The sequence below is a fragment of the Charadrius vociferus genome, unplaced genomic scaffold (genome assembly GCF_000708025.1).
Source record: "Charadrius vociferus isolate BGI_N301 unplaced genomic scaffold, ASM70802v2 scaffold134, whole genome shotgun sequence".
NCBI lineage: Eukaryota > Metazoa > Chordata > Aves > Charadriiformes > Charadriidae > Charadrius > Charadrius vociferus.
This window is the reverse complement of record NW_009648333.1, coordinates 450,815-466,978: the sequence shown is the minus strand read 5'-3', so window position 1 is coordinate 466,978 and position 16,164 is coordinate 450,815. Positions and strand designations below refer to the sequence as shown.

Here is a 16,164-nt window from a genome sequence, read left to right as displayed (position 1 = left end):
GGCGGGGGGAGGGGGAGGACAGCCTGCTTGCTGAAGTGTTCCCTCAAACAATGTTAATATTCGCTACATTTTTCTCAAAGCTTTAAAGAGGCTCAGTGCTGCTCAAACACCCTGAAGAAAACCCAGCAGTTTTAGATACCCAAGACGACGATTACTACAAGCTGGCTGTTGCTTATGTATCTATTAAAATTGTATTATCTCTTATAATAATGATCTCTACATCTCAACTAGAAGTGAAGCGTGAATCCTCCAGTACAGCCACTATGAAAACGGTATTATTCTTATTAATTTTTATTTCAACTGTCAAAACCACAACAGCCAAGAGTTTTTTGTAGCCATACACACAGCCACAACACATTCGCTTGACAATCACTGCTCAAGGGATTTATGCAGAACAGCTTTCAAGTAATTTAATTCTCCAGTTTCAATGAACAGTATTACATACATTTTATATTTAAGAATAAAATCTTGAGACAGAATACTAGCCTGGAAGATAAATATAGGCTACAGTAAGTGAAACCACATAACAGAAGTCATATCAGATCAGCATAAATGGTATTCCTTCTACAAAATCATATCCCTATTTTAATCCCACCAGCAAACAGTAGCTGTTTTGCAAACAAACTGGCATAACAGGTATTTACAAATCTAAACATGATGAAAATCCACAGCTGCAAAGAATTTCAGCATCAAGTATGTACTGTGGAGAAAGAATTTCATTAAAACTAATTAAAGAAACTACTTAAAGACATTGCAAACTGATAAAACCTCCTGCCAATATGCAGAGCAGTATCTCAACTATGCTCATTAGAATAGAAAACCATTATCACAGGATGGGTAAGTAGGGAAGAGACTTTCTTTTTTTTAACTAAACATACACATTAAAATCTTTGTATTTGTATTCACCATATATAAATGAGTATTTTATCAGTTTATTAACTCTTTAAGAACCCTACTAAGTCCCATAGGCCCAAATTCTGTCCTTCAGCTCCCACTGACCTCACTGAAAATCACAGATGTGCATTGGAATTTGAGACTTGCATTTAAACACAGCAACAAAAGCAGCATTATTCGGTTAAGAGCATTACGAGTCAATGAAGTGGCACTTCAGAAACAGAGCTTGTTGCTAAAAGATTTGACAAGAGAGACTGTGGAACTAAATATATTTTCTAGAATACAACCATTACAATATTTCAGAATTGCATTTGTCCCATTTACCTTTGAAGAATTGGTGAAATCCATTAAATATTAAATTATCAAGGTTGGGGTATTACTTGTTTTTTTTTTTTTTTTTTTTGTTTGCTTTCTAATGAAGCTACCATTTTATCCAAAACATTGTTCATCCTACATGTACAGAAAACTTAAACATGGTGATATGGGCCTTTTCTCAGCTTAAATTGCTAAAACAGCATATACTGAAGAACAACAAATGACTTATTTAAACAATATTAGGTATTCATATGGCTTAAGAAGTTTTAGGAAAATACTCAGCAAAAAAGTGTGTTATCTGTCACAATACTGAAATCCTTTAAACAAGAAAGGATAGAGGTAGCCACAACAGTTTCCTCTTCTTCAAAGGACCAGAGGCTTTGACAAGCACTTCAACAATGCTCGAGTGATTTTCATTATGATTCTATGATTAAACCCAAAACTTAAGAAGAGCACCACTAGAAAATGATCACTAGATTAAGTATCATTTGAAAAGGTGTTATAGTATATAGGAAGCCTCCTCCCACCACCACCGAGTTCTGTGAAATTCTTTCCTTCGTGCTTCCAAATGAAGATGGTGTTTCAAAGGAGGAGTTTAACAGTATAGAAGTGGCATAATATTGGTGCTCCCTGTGCCAGCTGATTTAAATACAGAAAAGGCAAGTTCTTTTTCCAATACTCATATTTTGTATATGTCTTGGTGAAATAAGGTATTGATGTTCTTTTTGTCAGGCAGAACGAAGACACGAATGAAGTTATCTGTGCAAGACCTAACTTCCAAAGGTAACATGAACACAAGTCAAATCACTCCTGTTCTTCCTTTCCAAATTTAAATTGTTTTGACCAAAATAAAAAAAAAAATTTAAATCAAAGCTCATGATTTCTTTATGTCTTTGTTGCCTTTTGGTATTTGATATTTTTTAGCTTGATCAGACACTGAAAATGCCAGAAACTTTCACCTTAAATTTATTAACTGCTTCACTCCTAAAGCAGCAGTTTTGGAATAAAACTGAATTTTGTGAGACTGTTTCAAATCCCAATGTTTGGCAATGCTGAAAGACAACAGAAGACCCGTTCCAGGGCTGGAAACTAAAATGCAGTCTCCTGAATCCCATTCCATTGCTACAGAAGCAAGATCATCCATCCTTCTCCACAGAAAACACTAATTAGGGAATATATTAAAGTAATACAAAGATAAAAAGAAAACGTTAAAAAAGCTGTTAAATTACTTTGGTTTTAATTCAGAATGCAATTAATAAGCCTGACTTCTGCTAGGGACTGTCCTTCCTCAAAGTTTCCAGGGGAAAATGCTAGCTAAGTCTTGGTTTTGAGAAACATGATGTTTAGGGGCCTCAGTATGGCAAGATTAGTGTTGAAGATACTTTTTAAAAGTCACGGACCTTGATACTATGAGTAAAGCAACTAGACAATGCATAGAGGAGTACCAAAAGAGGGGAGAAAAAACCCCAAACTCTGAGGTTGAAAACTTTGGATAAATTCTTGCCAGGAGAGTATTAGTGATGCTGGGATGCAGCTCCACGGTAAGCACCTTTCCTGCTAGAAAGCAAGAATTTTTGCCTTCCCATATCCTCACTACTTAAACCTTGTCATGAGTGAGATAAGCCTAGCTGGGAGAGCAGGTTTATGTGCTCTAGTTCAAATCAGTGAAGTGATTCCTGTTAAAAAAACCCTCCAAAATTTGTTTTGCGAAAAAATCCAAACAACCCAAAACCAAGCAAACAAAAAATCAAAAAAAAGCCCAACACACAAACCAACCAGCCAACCTCATGCCCATTCACTAATCTGGTTTAGAGCATGATCTCTCAGGAAACTGTATTCGCACAGTTAAAGAATCATTAATCTCCAGTATCATGGTAAGGTGGTATGAATAACTAGGTGCAGGTACAAAAGTGCACTGGCTTTACTGACAGAAAAATTATGCCATGTACCATGGCACATATGTTGGAAGATTCTACTGCCTGAAAGAACATCAAGTGCTTCCAGACTGTAAGAAAAAATATGCAGTTCCAGAAATGAAAAAGACAACAGCTTATAGATTATTATGATTTCATTTTAGTAATTTACACTGTCCTGTGCCACGTGATTTGCACAATCTTCTCCCTTTGTAAAAGATGAATACACTGGATGTGGCACCTCCATGACCTCAACTCAAGCTTTCTGCCCTACAATTTCTCTTTCAAATCCACCTGATATCTACTTGGCCAATAGTAGTCTCGAAGTTGTTGAATTTACAAGTATTTGAAGTTTGTATTGATTAGACATTGGTATTATCTGCTGTGGAGTTACAGTCCTATTCTTTTGGGGCAGACATGAAGGAAAATAAAGATTAATTCCATTCATGTTAGATACCATGTCTATCATACAATTGGTACATATGACCTTCAAACCACATGAAAAGTATCACTTGAAATAAAAAAATGAACAACGAGTTCATCTGCTACAGTTTGGACACTTACAGGTCTATTCAACAGATTTTGGCTATTAAAACTTTTTCAGTAACATTAAGTAATCAAAAGTCAGCAACTGACCAGCAACTAAAAGGCAAATGGTTGACAGAGGTGCAAATCATAAATATTATCAGTGATAACAGAGACAGAATCATCTTCTCCCTGTCCTATTGCTGACCTGTTACCTTTTATACTGCCAGACTCACTTCCTACATTGTTTTAGCTCTATCAGAACTAATTTTTATTTGAAAGTAGAAGTCAAGAATCAAAATTAAGATAAGCACTTGCTTTTTTTTCTGCTTATACCTCAGGAGGCTGAAAGGACAAAATTCAGGAGGCAGTAGGTACCATTTGTTAATGGAAAAAACCTAACTAAATAAAATTATTAAGTCCAGCAAAAACACCCAAAACATCAACAACAATGTTCACCCTAACCCTTGGGCAAAATTTTTTGCAAAAGCTCCCTATCTATGCATATAATATCTACTTAGTACTTTCCAAAATTACCACCCAATCATTTCATTGGCATCTTTTCAACTCAAAATACCTTACTGAAATATTGTAAGCTTTAAGGACATCTCAAATTACAAATACAAAGTGAGAAGCAACATGATCTGTTGCCTCCTATTGAGGACACTGGTATATTTCATTTTGCACATTTAAATCCATATGCAATCTTACCATTGATCTTTCAGAATATCCAAACAAATGGCCCCAGTGACTGAGCTAATATTAGGATGCCATATTTTGGTGATAAACCGCACCTAGAAGACAGGACAATTTTTAAAAACAGAAATGGTTATTAAATTCAGTATATTAAGTAAACATTTTAAATGCACCATTTCTAATGAAGAAATACTAATGTAGGAATTATCAAGCGAAAAAAAAACCCAGAACTAAGACATGTGATACCACTTATTTCAGGAGGCTTCAAGTTTGCACACCCATTTGTTAGACAGAGCCTTGCTGTACTCAAAACCAGACTACTGCCTGTTTGAGGACACCAAACTCATCCCTAACTGCTTTCCCACACCCTGTCATGTGCACATATCCCTGCATCACATAAAGCCATTTAGAAATACCCTCCAGCAGTACCAGTGTTTCAACATAAACAGATGGTCAAATATAAACTTAAAACTTCAACATCGTACAGGCTAGGAAGCCCACTCCTAATAAAGTGAAACAAGCCCCTGAACTCTTAACGTAGGCATCAGATCTCACTGTTCAGCTAAATTGTTGGTAGCTACAGAAGTATTATTATAATTTCCTTGGTGGATGCTACTACTTCTACCACCATCCAGTCTCATTACCCATATGCACAAAGCTCTTCAGAGAGCTAGATTACAATTATTTTTCTTTGCTGTTGAAAGGATCTAGTCCCAGCATTCATTCGTTGATCATGTCCACATTTCACACTAAAATAAAGCGTATTCATGTTCACAAAGCATGAATAAAATCAGTTTGGCTTCTTTTTTAAAGACAATGAGAAAGTTAAAATCAGCATTTTATGTTAAAAGTCTCAAAACCCAATTCCCTGAAAGGAATACATACATGCCTTTAGAAATTTCTCCTTCATTTTCTTCAGAGTCCTTACTGCAGGTTACACTTTAACTGCTTTCTAGTGACTTCAACCCATCTCTCTATTTCTCATCTCTACGTCCTCACCTCAAACTCCTGACAAACATCTTACATATAGCACAGCTGTTTTAACTTTTGCCCCTGATCTGTGCAGTGCAGAGAACGCATTATTTGTCAGGCACTATAGCAAAAGACTGTACATACCGGACTAGAATGAAATCAGTGCAACCGTGGTGTATAAATAGGCAAGACCATAACAGTTCTGCTTTCCAGGACAGAAAATGAGAGATCATGTCAGCTGAGCCACTTATTAACTAGCTCAACTCTCTCAATCACTTTGAAAATGTAAAAAGCCATGCAAATACTAGGTAATTTCGCACAGTGAATGAAGGCTAACAATGGCTGTCAAAGCACATACTGAACAAGATAAAGAAATCTTTCAGATGAAAGGCAGGGCTAGACAGAAGCAAAAAGGCCTCCAATTCAAGACTACAGACTCCAGAATAAGCGGTACTATGCTACAGTGCACTGAGCTTCTAACAGCTGTCTATAAGCTTTGGAAATGGAAACCACCAAGCCCTAAAGCAGCAATTAAACCACACTCCACAGACCCATCTTTCAGTGTCTATGACCTGTTTTGGCTCTCCTTATCTTAGCTCCCACCAGAACACATGCAGATGAACGAACTGAAACCAACAGACATTTCGTTAAGACTTTCTGTGTCTTTCACTCCAGCCTCAAGGAAGCCATTCAAAGGACAAGAGCCAAGGAGCTAAAAGCTACTGGAACCCCTCCCTTCCTCCACATCCCCAGTTCCTTCCCAGTATTACATACCAGGGTGAAAATAACCAGGACCTAGGACATGTTCTTAGTTCAAAGACATCTTTCAGACAAACTGAAAACCAATCAAGAAGCTGAGTCAGACAACTCAGGAGCCTGCTGACTCATCAGAAGCCACTGAAGAAGGGACAAAATCAGGGCACAGAAATATACAGCTGCAGCTGCACATGGCTAGAGAGAAGACTATTCAGACTGATTCATTTAGGAGGGAAGTAGAGTCACAAATCTAAAGTGCTAGAAAGATACACTAAAGTTGAAAGGGAAGGATTGACTTTAGCACAGTAATTTCTCTTGTCGCTCGTCCATGTCAACATTTTATGCATTCCTTCAATAGAGTTGCAGTAAGACCATTCCATTTCTTTTTTGGTTCTTCAAGTCACACAACTGTACACCTCACTATTTAATTGTTACTAGAAACTTGGTAGGTTAGATCCAAGACTCTACTAAATATAGGTTATGGATCCCAAGAAATTAAAAGGATCAGTAATTATCTATTACAGCATTTACTTTAATGATAGCAAGGGGGAGGGAAGATAGCCATACTCTCTACATCAAGTAAAACTATCTGAAAACTGAATTTATCCGGCCACAAATAAATTACATGATGATCAACAGTAAGGCAAAAGCTCCTCCCCAGAATTTGCCAGTTTGTACTTTAAGGAATAATCAGAGTGTACTTCTGAGAGACGGCTATGCATCCTGCACTTCTACCTGAAGATGACAGCTCCAATGCCTGTCTAGAGGAGAATGAAGAAAAAAAAAAAAAAAAAAAGGAAGATGGGTACTACAAAGAGACTACACGTGCAAGCAAATAAGTAAGAACACAGTACCTTAGGAGGATTAAACGGATATGTTTCTGGAATTTTTATCTCTAGTTGATATCTTCCACCTGCAAATGACAAGAACAAGTTAGAAGTTAAAACAAAAACAACATTACTCAAGCTTAGCCTTTTATGACAATAAAGTTTATGTTTCTAAATGGACAGTTTTTCAAGTAATTCAAATTTACTCAGAAGTATTAGCTAGAGGATACTTCTAAATTTCATATATTTTATAAATAAATGCATATAAAGTCAATCTAATAACGTAATATTTGCTTATGCAAATCAGAATCTGTATTTCTTAGGTGTATTTAATGGGTACATTCTCCTATAGTTCCTTGTTTCCAATGTGGTAATTTCCATGCTCTATTTTAGTAAAATATACCAAAATATAAACCAAATATACCCCAAACAGATGAAACAATAAGCCACAGGAACATTCAGGCTCAACACGGGATATTACATTATTTTTACTCTTTTCTGATACTTTATGCAAATAAATTTTCTTCAAATAACATAACTGAAATTAACTATTTCATTTTAAACTTTCTGCAACTGAAGAACATTCGACTACGTCATTTAAGAAAAGCTCCCACACTTTGGAGAAAAAAAAAAAAAGGAGGTTCCAATGTTATTTCCACTGTGTTCTACAGGTCTGAAGTGTTACTTCTATTCCAATTCTGCAAACACTTTGATACACTAGGACTATTAATATAGTTTGCAGGATTACAGCATGCAATAAAGGATACTGTTAGCTTGGTGGACAGAACCACCTTCTGCTGCCCTTTTCTAAACATGTCTCGTTTTTCTCTCCCTGCTACAGTATCATTACCCCTGTCTAGTTCAATTATAGTGTTGTTAACATTCAAGTTTACTATCAATACCTATGTATTTATGTTTCAGAAAGAAACCTTTCCCCTCCCTCAGTGTACTTTATTACAATTTATAAATTTCCTTGAATTAAAGTTGAAGTATCTGCAATCTATTATCTTTGGGATTTCAAGAGTGATTTACTCTGTTGCAAATCACTCTATACAAATCCAGCTCTCAAGTAGTCTCAATAGAGGTAGCAAGATTCACACACAGAGAAAAAGACTCAAAGGAATATTCTGAACAGTTATACTCTGTGGCACCTTTTCATCTGTGCCAAAATGCAGTTAACAGCTAATAACACCTCTCACTTTTAAAATGTAATTCAGTCTAACACACTACACCTGAAACTGGTATTTTACACTACTTTCTACAGCTGGTTTTTCTCACTTAATAGTACAGTAACTTGAGAAGATTTAACAGAAAATGCAATAGAAGAAAGGCTAATGAATCCAAAATTACAATAGTTAACGTCTAAGTTGCTTGTCTGCTTACAGGACAGCACAGGCGAAATATTTTTGAAGACAGGTACATCAACAACAGACCTTATGAAAGTTTGCTTTTCCTTTTTTTCCTCCTGAATTGAAGCATAATTCAGCAGCAATTTTTTCCTAAGAAACAGAACAATTCCTGGACTGCAAAAAGTCATCAGTTCCTGTATGATTTTACCGTCACACCATTTTGTAAGGTAATATAAAACCTATCCTCAGGTATTACCATTTCTTCTGCTTACCATTAAAACTTGCCTTTAAAAGACAGACTACTACAGCCTTCTGCTTAACAGGCTATTCAGCCACCAACTTTTTCCACCCTGAATACAAGTCCAAAAGATTTAAAAACTGCAGGGACTAATGAGTTGGTAATATTATTTATACAGTATTGTTGTCATGCACTGTAGTTTACTTACAGTTAAAAATACAGGCTTAAAGACTTAAATTGAACAAACCTGGATATTAATTTCCTTAATACTACATTTAAAATGCAAGTGCCTAACATAGTAACTCCTGCATATCAATATTTCTGCGGAATCTTTTTAAAAAGAAGTATGCATATGTACGGCTTTTTCATAGCTATTTAATCCTTGAGACCAAATTAAACAGTAATGGCAGAATATTCCTTCTGTACTCCCACTAGAGCAAATGTCTCACAATAGAGTTAGAACAAGTTTTAACTATTTTCCTTGAAGAAATACCCTATTATAAATTTTGCAGTTACTGTGGCTCACATGCGAACTTGGCTTGAAATTAATACCATGGTTACACAGGGTTTGAAAAAAAAAACCAAACACAACAACAAGCAAACAACCCAAAAGCCAACCTATCTATTGCAAAGCTCTTGAATCAAGTAAAACCCAGCAGCCATTCATCTAGACTTTCAAAGGTCCTCTCCCCAAACACATGTTTTAACATGGGATGCAAATGTGTTTCAACTGAAGTTGTCTTGCAATATTCTGATAATTGTCCAATATGAGTTAACACTACTGACAGAAAAATAAGAGCTCTAAAATTCGTCAACAATAGATGGCATTCTTCCTCTCAGCCATACTTAAACCAATGTCCCAACATCACCTATAAAAGAATTCTGCTGCAGCAGTTTGTTTTCAGATACCTCACCAACTGTGGTCAACAATAAATATTACTGTTCTTTCACTTCACAATGGTCCTAGAATTCTCTCCTGTATCACAGAATTGTTTGACCTGAACTACTGCATTAATTAGCTTTTCTTCATAAAGCACTTCTTGCTGTGTCATTGTTCAGACTGTAGATGACAGGAGGTCAGTCAGTAATTATCCAGCATGCATTACTGCGTTAGTCATAAAATGTAAGGTACACACACTGGCAAGCCCTTCATAATTACCTGAGGTAATAAATGCATAAAACTGTGTTACAGAAATATTAACATTCCAAAGTAAATTATTCAAGTGTCAGGAAACGCCAGAAATTGGGCTGCTGGTAACTTTCATTTTGCTTCTTGGTGCATATGCCTTCTAGATTAAAGAAGCACACGATCACATTACTTTTCTGTGAGACCCTTGCCATTATCAGAATACATAATAGTTTTAGCCCCCCAAAAGGGATATTTACTATATCCTCATCATTAAATGTACTTATATGTACGTAGGTATGCATGCATGCATTTCACATCAACAAATTCCGCACTAAACACACATTGCTGATTTTCATTAGCTGAATATGCTGAATATGTGAATACACAGTGCTCAGCTTTTGAAATTTCAGTCTAACTGAATTATCCAGCAACACACAGAACCCAGTTCTGCAGACAGGCATTCAAATCTTTTTTTACCCTCTTCATGAACTGCTATACAGTTTTTAACTTTTGTGACACATGAATACATCTTTCATTTCAAATAACTCGTAATACATTCTCCAAAAAAGGTCTATTTTATAATGCTGGCCTGGAGGAAAAAAAAAATAAAATGGCGAGGTAATGCTGGTCTGGAGGGGGAAAAAAAAAAAAAAAAAAAAGGCAAGCCGTGACAAACCAACTCACCCGAGGAAGATTCATTCTGTTTGAATGGAAAAAAACCAAACAACAAAGCTCCCAAAATAATACTCTTCCCCCACCATTCAGATGTTTCCTTGTATCCAATTACTTAATTTTGCAACATCTTAACATCTGTATGTAAGACTCAATTTTACAAGACCAACTATATTTGCAATAGAACTATTACACTAAACAGAATGATCCACTTCCAAATAGGCCACCAGCACAACTGTGTATTTTAGGTTCACAGTGTAGTTGTCCTTTTAAAGTGAAGGCACATGTTATAACCAGAAGAAATTATCTTCTTTCCAGACATTATCTTCTGCCAACTAAACACTAGTGGCTGATGAGATGAGTATAGTGAGACGTGGAGGAAGGGAGGAAACCACCAGTATTTGCTGGACAGCAAAGGAACTCTGGGACTCAGGTTCTGGAGGTGAGTACCCCTACCATCACAGATGCTTCTACTTTTCTAATCTGTCCCTTCCAGGCTCACTTCCTTTTTTCTCAGCTTCTGACACCTTCTCCTCCTGCCCAATATTCTCCAATATCAACCTCTGTTAGGCTGTTTCCTTGTCCTTTATCTGCCCTGGGCCCCGGTAGGGGCGTGAGTGGGCACTGGGGAGACTCTCCCTGCTCTCAAGTTCAAGGCTGCTGCACCAGCAGCTCCCAGCCAGCAGAAGCAATCACGTTCTCCTTTGCGAAGATGCAGCAACCAGATTTTCATCAGTAGCCACTAATGCTTTCAAGTGCATATACACCTATACCTACACAATAATTTTCTGATATTTTCCCCACTTGATGAGAATTTATTTTTCAAAACAATGACAAACAGCACGTCTGGTCTCTGGACAATACTCAAGTCCCACTCTTAGCTCCAACACATGGAGCAACTAGAGCAACTGAAAACTTGGAAAATTGTTTTAATTTCCAACAAAACAATTCATTTGCCTGTAACATTCCTTTAGACATCTTTGTTTACTGGAAGTTCAAATTCAAATCAAAGTAGGTATCAGGCATGGAAAATTTGAATAAAACAGCATTAAAAATAACCAAAATTTTAAAGTAAATAAATAAATATAAATCCTCATTTATCATCACAGAACTTTAATAGAAGGTGTTTCTGCCAGCTCCATATATATGATACACAAACAGAAAGTTTACAAGTACCAGCACTATTGAGTAATTTGGTCTCTCTGATGAAGTATGCTATATTAGCTCCTGATAAAGCTTCTATATGTAGTAAGTTATCTTGCTTTTTCCAGACTGAAGAGATGCACGATTACTGATACCAGCTTTAATAAACAAGAAAGTCAATAAGGTGTAATTTTTGAAGAGAGCTGTAGACATGAAGTTCTACTATAGAGTCTCCCACTCCAGTACAAATTAAGTACTGGGACCCATGGATGCCCGAGGTTAATCACAAATTTAACTTGCAATGGCATCTCTCCTTGAGATAGAAAAATGCAACATGTGTTTGAATGACCACCACATTAGATCACAAAAATACACATACAGTTACATTAGAGGCTGAAGCTGTTCCTTGACGCATCAAGGCTAAGGAGCTTAAACTGTCAAGACTGTAAACAAATAAAAGTCAGCATTATACGTATTACAATGCACAGTTTATACCTGTTAATTAACCTTTGATATAGAATAGTCTGACCTACTGTAGAAACAATTTGTCTTCAGGCAACACAGAAGCTGAACTGAAATATTTTTCAAACTTAAAATTTGTATTTTTTAAAAAAATCAGACTATTTTAAAACACGTAGCTCTACATTTTTATGCTGTAAATGAATTTTACAAACAAGCATCTCAAGACACATGATTTGAAGTATACAATGATTGCACACACAAAAACATTACTTGCCTTCATATGGTGTGTCCGGAGGTCCTGCTATTTCTCCTCTTAATTCTGTAAAATTCTCATCTACAAGATCTACTTTAATTTGATTTTTGCTCGTCTTAAAAATAAACAGAGAAACAAAGAGTCATAAGTAAGCATTTGACATACAGGTTTCCCCCAAAATATGGTATTTTAAATTTTTAGAAGAGTAGTTTGTTAAAATATATAAATAAAAATTTAAAAATGTAATAACTTAAGTGAACATGTATCTTTGAGCTGGATTTTTACTTCACTAAAAATAGGTCATTTGTGAAGCATTACAAATTTCAATATTCTTTATACTATCACTAAAATAAGCAAAGGCAGCAATACAATATTTGAAGTTATATTTTTAAGTTGACTACATTTTAAAAAGACCATGATCTTTCAGATCAGCTACTAATTCTATGTATCTCAAGCTATAAAACTAAATTGACCAAGTTACACATTGGGGTTTTTTTTCTTGTTTAAAGCAAGTTAATTAATAATAGACACGATTGTCACCTTCACTGGAATACAGAAAGACTTCCCAAATGGAGTGCTCACTATTTTTAAACAATACGATAATCTAAACAGAATAATGTAGTCTTGTTTAAGATCATGTTTATCTTTATTATTTAGGCGTAAGGCACAATTTATTTATACACTTGAATTTCATTGTCACCTCCTCAACATTTTCACACCCCATATCAACTTGCCTACAAAATAAAAACACTGTATTTTGATACCGAAAAAAACCATATGTTTTCCAGAAACTGATTCTCAGAAGTGTTTAGCCAGAGCTACTCATTCCATTGAATTTGCTTTCCAAGTCCAGAGAGCAGCATTAGTGAAATTCATACAAATCCTCCAGCCAGTAATTTTTTGGGGGAGATGCAAAGCAGAATCTCTTTTTAGAGAGACATACCATGAAGTTTTTAGAAGTATGTAATTACAGGTTTGTCCATTCTGCTACTTCTGTATGCCGTGCTCAATGACTGCAACACAGATTTCCTGAATCCTGGTTTGGGGTTTTGGTTTGGTGTTTTTTGGGTTGGGTTTTTTTTTTTTTTTTTCTCCTTTGAGAACTCATAATATCTTCCCAGATCCTTTAAAATTGTTCCAACTAGTTCTACGCCAAAAAGCCCTATGCAGCTGTGCTTCCTTTCTCCCTCAGAGTTAATCTGGTTGCTGCCAGCTATGAGAGAAGAGTTAAGACAGATAAAGCTGATGGTTGCTATCAACTGGTTCTTCGATCTACCAGTGATGTGAATGAACAGGTAAGGACGCAAAATCCACTGAACGACAGCTGGGAAATTATCTCTATTTCCTTCCTGTAAAGGTTCTACGGATTCAGTCCCCCCCAACAAAGAGGGTGCTCTTCTGACCAGTGATGTTCACAAATATAAACAAAAATCAAAGTTTAAGTAAAAGTTTCACTATGTAAAAGACCCTAAATAAAAGTTTCATTATATTAATCCAATGGTGATTTGGGAGCTTTTTACATCTATAGTTACACACACTTATCCTTAAAGCCTGGATGAAAAAAAACCTTCAGCCCACACAAATGAGGCAGCACCTGCAAATGCATAGTTGAGGCCAAGTACTGCACTTCAAAAAACAGAGATTCAACCATGCTAAAAATTAAGAACGCATCACACACCTCCAAAATTGAAAGCCAGTATTTAGTAATGGTTCTGTTTTACTGATTTATATCTGTAAACTAGCTTTTTGTTTTAAGCTCAGCATCAGATCTTGCATTGTCTTTCATGACCTTAGCTAAGACATCAGAGAAAGGAAGTCATTAATAGAACTGATTAAATTATTTTTTAAAGCATATTTTAAATGTAGTTTCTTTCCTGCAAAGAAACTCCACCTCTGAATCCAAACTCAGTCACAGGCAACCCATTCCTCTTGCAAGCTTTCCATCCTCCCTTTTAAGTTTCTTTTCTCTCACTATTCCAACTGGCAGCTCATTCCACAACTTCACAACTGTTAAAAGCTTTCTAAACTACAATTTAGGTAAAGGTATAATCTATTTACGCCCACCTGTGGCAGCATTGTTTCCCAGCTTCAACAAGTTTCTTCGTATCTCCGGTATTTATTCCCCTCATAAAATATATGGTATATATACCAATTTCATTTTTCAGCCTTAATTTTGCTCTAAACAAGCTAGAATTTTAATCTTGCCATATGATTTCTTTTGAACTTCTCCACTCTATGTCCTAATTAGCCCTGCATAAACGAATGTCGATGAAGTCTCAGAATCAGTGCCACAAACACTCTGTTGCACCCACAGAAAATACATCAATCACAACCCAGCATAACCTAAGATCAAATTTGCCTTCTTCCATGACAGCATGACACGAGGCTCAGATCAAGCAACAGAGTTCCAGCGAAGCTTCTTATGGAAGTTTTTGTCCCCTTCAGTGACCACACTGTGCTTTCAGCAGTATTGCCCCTGTGCATTACCTCTTAGTTCACAAAGCAGCACATTGGTTTAAATAACCAATACAGTCAACAAGTCACTAAAACCACCTGGTCTGGCAAGGCAGTCATTTTAAGGTCTATTCAGGTTCTCCTGCTCTCCCTCTGTCAAGTACTGAGCTCCAGTCAACTTCACCTGGTGAGCTCCAAGTTGACAGCACAAGTTCTTGCTCTTTGCAAGCAAACCCACAACTTTCCATCTTGAGGACTGAATCCATAGCAAAAGGGATTAATACAATCTATGGTTAACCCATGCTGCAACTTGCTTAAGTTTCTACTTAGCATGTGACTTTTCTTCAGTGCCCCGCACACTGTTGTAGCAGCCCGGATATTCACCTTCATATTCCGTTCCAATCAGTACCACACCAGCTGTTTTTCACAGCAAATCCTTTTTGACTCAGTAAATTCAGTAAAAAACAAACAAACATCCATCCTATTCCGAAGCTCAGTTTCTTTCAAGAGTCAGTGATCCTGGTCCCCCCATTTGAGATGACCGCTTTTATTACTGCAGCTGTAGCTATTTCCATACCTTTATTTCCTTTGTACAGAACCTTGAGGGAAAATGGCAGGCTACGTTACACTGTTTCAGTGTACGGATTAATTTAATTTTGAGTTCACGCTCGAATTCTACCATGCCCTCCAAATAACAAATGCATTTTTTATTTACGTAGCTATTCTGATAGACTTTTCAGGGTGCAACTCAGCTTGACCTTGCCAATTCTTGCTTTTTCCTTCACCCCTAGAGTAATAACTAATATTTAACTGTACTGAAGTGATTATTCATCCAATTAAATCTGGAGTGTTTTCCTACAATATTTCCCCTTAATGAGGATCACATAGGATAAAATTACTTAATTTTAGCAGCTCTAACAGAATAAATCCCTGGCCTCCGCTATAATCATCTGAACTGCCTCTTAAAATTTTACCAACAGCAGAGTTCTCCGAAAGTGTGCCTCTGACAATGACCTTAGCACAGAATTTATGAATTAACTTGTGATCTCACAACACAAGTTGATTTTCCAGAAGCAGTTCTTCTACAAAGACCTCATTAAGCTTCCATACCAAGTCTAAAATAGCAATCACCTCCTGTTGATTCAGTAACAATTTGGTGACTAAATGACTGGGCTAGGAATTCCTGAAATGTCTGAACCATGCCATCACTAGCAGCATTTATTTCCATAATCTCAAAGAAGTTAAGTTCTGTAACAATATAATTCCCACTAGAACTTTTCACCAACACGAAAACACTCCACTAACACCAGAATCCTTTTCTAGGAACCTACAAGTCCAACACTACACCAGCAGAACTTCCCATCATCAGACCCGAAAATTATTTTGATCAAGACCGATCGAAAAAAAAAAACAAAACAAAACCAAAAAACAAACAAACAAAAAGAGAAAGGCACATTAATGCAACATATTACGCAATGCACGATGCCATTCCCTCATCTTTTTTCTTCATTTTCTAATTGGATTATGCATAGCCTATTTTTCCTTTTAAATGCGTCCCCTGCTTCA

At 36.3% G+C, this 16,164-nt stretch overlaps 1 protein-coding gene across 1 annotated transcript in view; it reads right to left on the bottom strand.

Annotated features, from left to right (window-relative positions):
- The window catches only part of UBE2K (ubiquitin-conjugating enzyme E2K), a 23,254-nt gene extending 8,536 nt beyond the window's left edge, over window positions 1-14,718 (bottom strand). The window contains exons 1-4 of the mRNA XM_009884944.1: window positions 14,698-14,718; window positions 12,166-12,259; window positions 6,926-6,984; window positions 4,359-4,441 (exon numbers count right to left, since the gene is read on the bottom strand). Coding sequence (XP_009883246.1) covers window positions 4,359-4,441; window positions 6,926-6,984; window positions 12,166-12,259; window positions 14,698-14,718 — 257 coding nt within the window. The remainder of the gene's footprint in view (window positions 1-4,358; window positions 4,442-6,925; window positions 6,985-12,165; window positions 12,260-14,697) is intronic.
- Between the last annotated feature and the right edge of the window lie 1,446 nt (window positions 14,719-16,164).